This window comes from Rhipicephalus microplus, chromosome X (assembly GCF_043290135.1).
Source record: "Rhipicephalus microplus isolate Deutch F79 chromosome X, USDA_Rmic, whole genome shotgun sequence".
Classification (NCBI taxonomy): domain Eukaryota; kingdom Metazoa; phylum Arthropoda; class Arachnida; order Ixodida; family Ixodidae; genus Rhipicephalus; species Rhipicephalus microplus.
In genome coordinates, this window is record NC_134710.1 from 191,265,368 (window position 1) to 191,267,325 (window position 1,958).

Sequence of the window (1,958 nt, forward strand, 5' to 3'; positions counted from 1 at the left end):
CAAGTAATCACTAAAGTCATCTTACGTAACGCTGTATGCTATTAGAGGGTTTTAGAATTGGGTACTTGTGGGGCTTGGGTCCATTGTGTACGCGTGCTACTTTCGAGAAAAAAAAAATAAATCAATCAAAATTCCTGCTTGCACAAATATGAGTTTGGCGCTGGTGCATTGACGAAAACTCAAGAAGATTGCGTACTCAAACGTTTGCGTACCTATAGGCTGTCACTACGGCGATCCCGTTATCAGGATGGCGGGCGCCCGAACGCCAGTTGATCAGGAAGCTCTTTCACGTAGATATGTTTTATGAGTATGGACGAAGATTCGTACACCTTACGTAAATGAACTCTTGCACATAAGCAAACGCACTTGTTTGCAGGCAATAGTTAAAATGTGAGGCAGAAACGGAACAAGCAGACCGCTCACGAGTGACAAGCATAGATCAGTATGATGCACTTTGCGAATCAAGGACCGAATTGACAACGGTTTCTTTTGTCAGAACATTTTGTCGTACAATCGTCACTGTCATAACCAAACGAAGCCACTTCTGTAGTATCGCTCAGGGTACGAATAGCTTTGGGAACACAAACGGTGTTTAAATAAATCTCTGAGAACGTTCAGTGTGATGTGTCCACTACCATGATTTGTTGACGTATGAACGAATTTGAAAACACGGATTGCGTAAAAATGCTGAACTTTGATTCCCAGAGCTCAGTGAAAAAAAAAAAATGTTTCTGTTCGCAAAACCTAGTTATTAGTCGACCACCTTAGCTTAACTTCTGCGCATGTAGAGTTTGACTTGCAGGCTTGCGGGTCGCAGAAATCATAGTAATTGATATGCACCCACGACATTGTACTGGCAGCTAACTTGATTTATTTATTTTTTTCTCTCCTAAGCGGGAAAAAACTACTGCAGGCATTGTTTCCACTTTTTCTTTTTAGAAAAAAAGCGAGCTCACGTTACCACAACCAATATAACTGCTTTGCTTTACCCAACGCCTATATGAGGCACCTTCAAGGCGCTGAGAGACATTCGCTGATAACGGCCCAGATAACATCACACGTCCGAAAAGATAAACGGGCATTCCAACTGACCAAGTAGCACTTGCGCGCATAACAGCCATCGCAGTTGCGTCGAAGTCTTCAAATAGCATGCAAACACGCAACAACCGTGACAGTACAGCTGCTGCGATAACATCACGACATATAACGTCAGCGTATATGGAAAACAGGGGGTCGTGAGAGCGTGATTCGCCACACCCAAGTAAACACGATGGGAATGTAGATGCGCGCGACTTTCGAGACGGATGAATGGGTGTGTCACCTGGATAAATCGAGAGATCTCTTAGTTTTAAAAGAACCGACATCTTGTATCACTGTTGTTAATGTTGCTAGAACGCACAATAAACCCCCCTGAAAGAAAATCCTAATTGTGTTTTAACTGTGGCCGAGTTATTGTATTTTAAACAGCGCTAGCTCGCGTATTTGGTGACATGCTGAGCAGGTGCGAAGTGACGCGACAGCTCCGAAGCCGCACGGTGATCAGTACACTTGATAACTGACAAGGATTACATGCACATGCGTTTGCACGGCTTTCCTTACTTCTTTGTGGCGCTGTCCACTGGCTGGCCTGCAGATCAAGGCAGCGCCGTTGCAAATGATCGCAGTGTCATCAACGAAAGCACAGTCCGGGGTTGACTCGTCGGCCTGCAGTTCGATGACATCAAGGTCGAGACTTCGAAGTGTTTTACAAAATTCTTCATGTTCCTTTCTCGCCAATTCAACGTTTATGTCGCCAATAACACCTGACGCACACAGTTTGATGCTGTTGGGCACTCGACAAACGATCGCATGCGTATACCGCCCGAACGCCATTTTGAAAGTGCTCGTGCAGGCAAAACAAAACTCATCTAGTGGTACGCAAACTAGTTAAATAAGATTGTTATGTATTCTGCGATGAA

General features: G+C 44.4%; 1 protein-coding gene across 3 annotated transcripts in view; it reads right to left on the reverse strand.

Moving 5' to 3' along the window:
* The window catches only part of LOC119177330 (N(G),N(G)-dimethylarginine dimethylaminohydrolase 1), a 111,368-nt gene extending 109,463 nt beyond the window's left edge, over positions 1-1,905 (reverse strand). For all 3 annotated transcript variants that reach the window (XM_037428802.2, XM_075878401.1, XM_075878400.1), the window contains exon 1: positions 1,600-1,905. In XM_037428802.2, the coding sequence (XP_037284699.2) occupies positions 1,600-1,872 (273 nt within the window). In that variant the 5' untranslated portion in view covers positions 1,873-1,905. The remainder of the gene's footprint in view (positions 1-1,599) is intronic.
* Between the last annotated feature and the right edge of the window lie 53 nt (positions 1,906-1,958).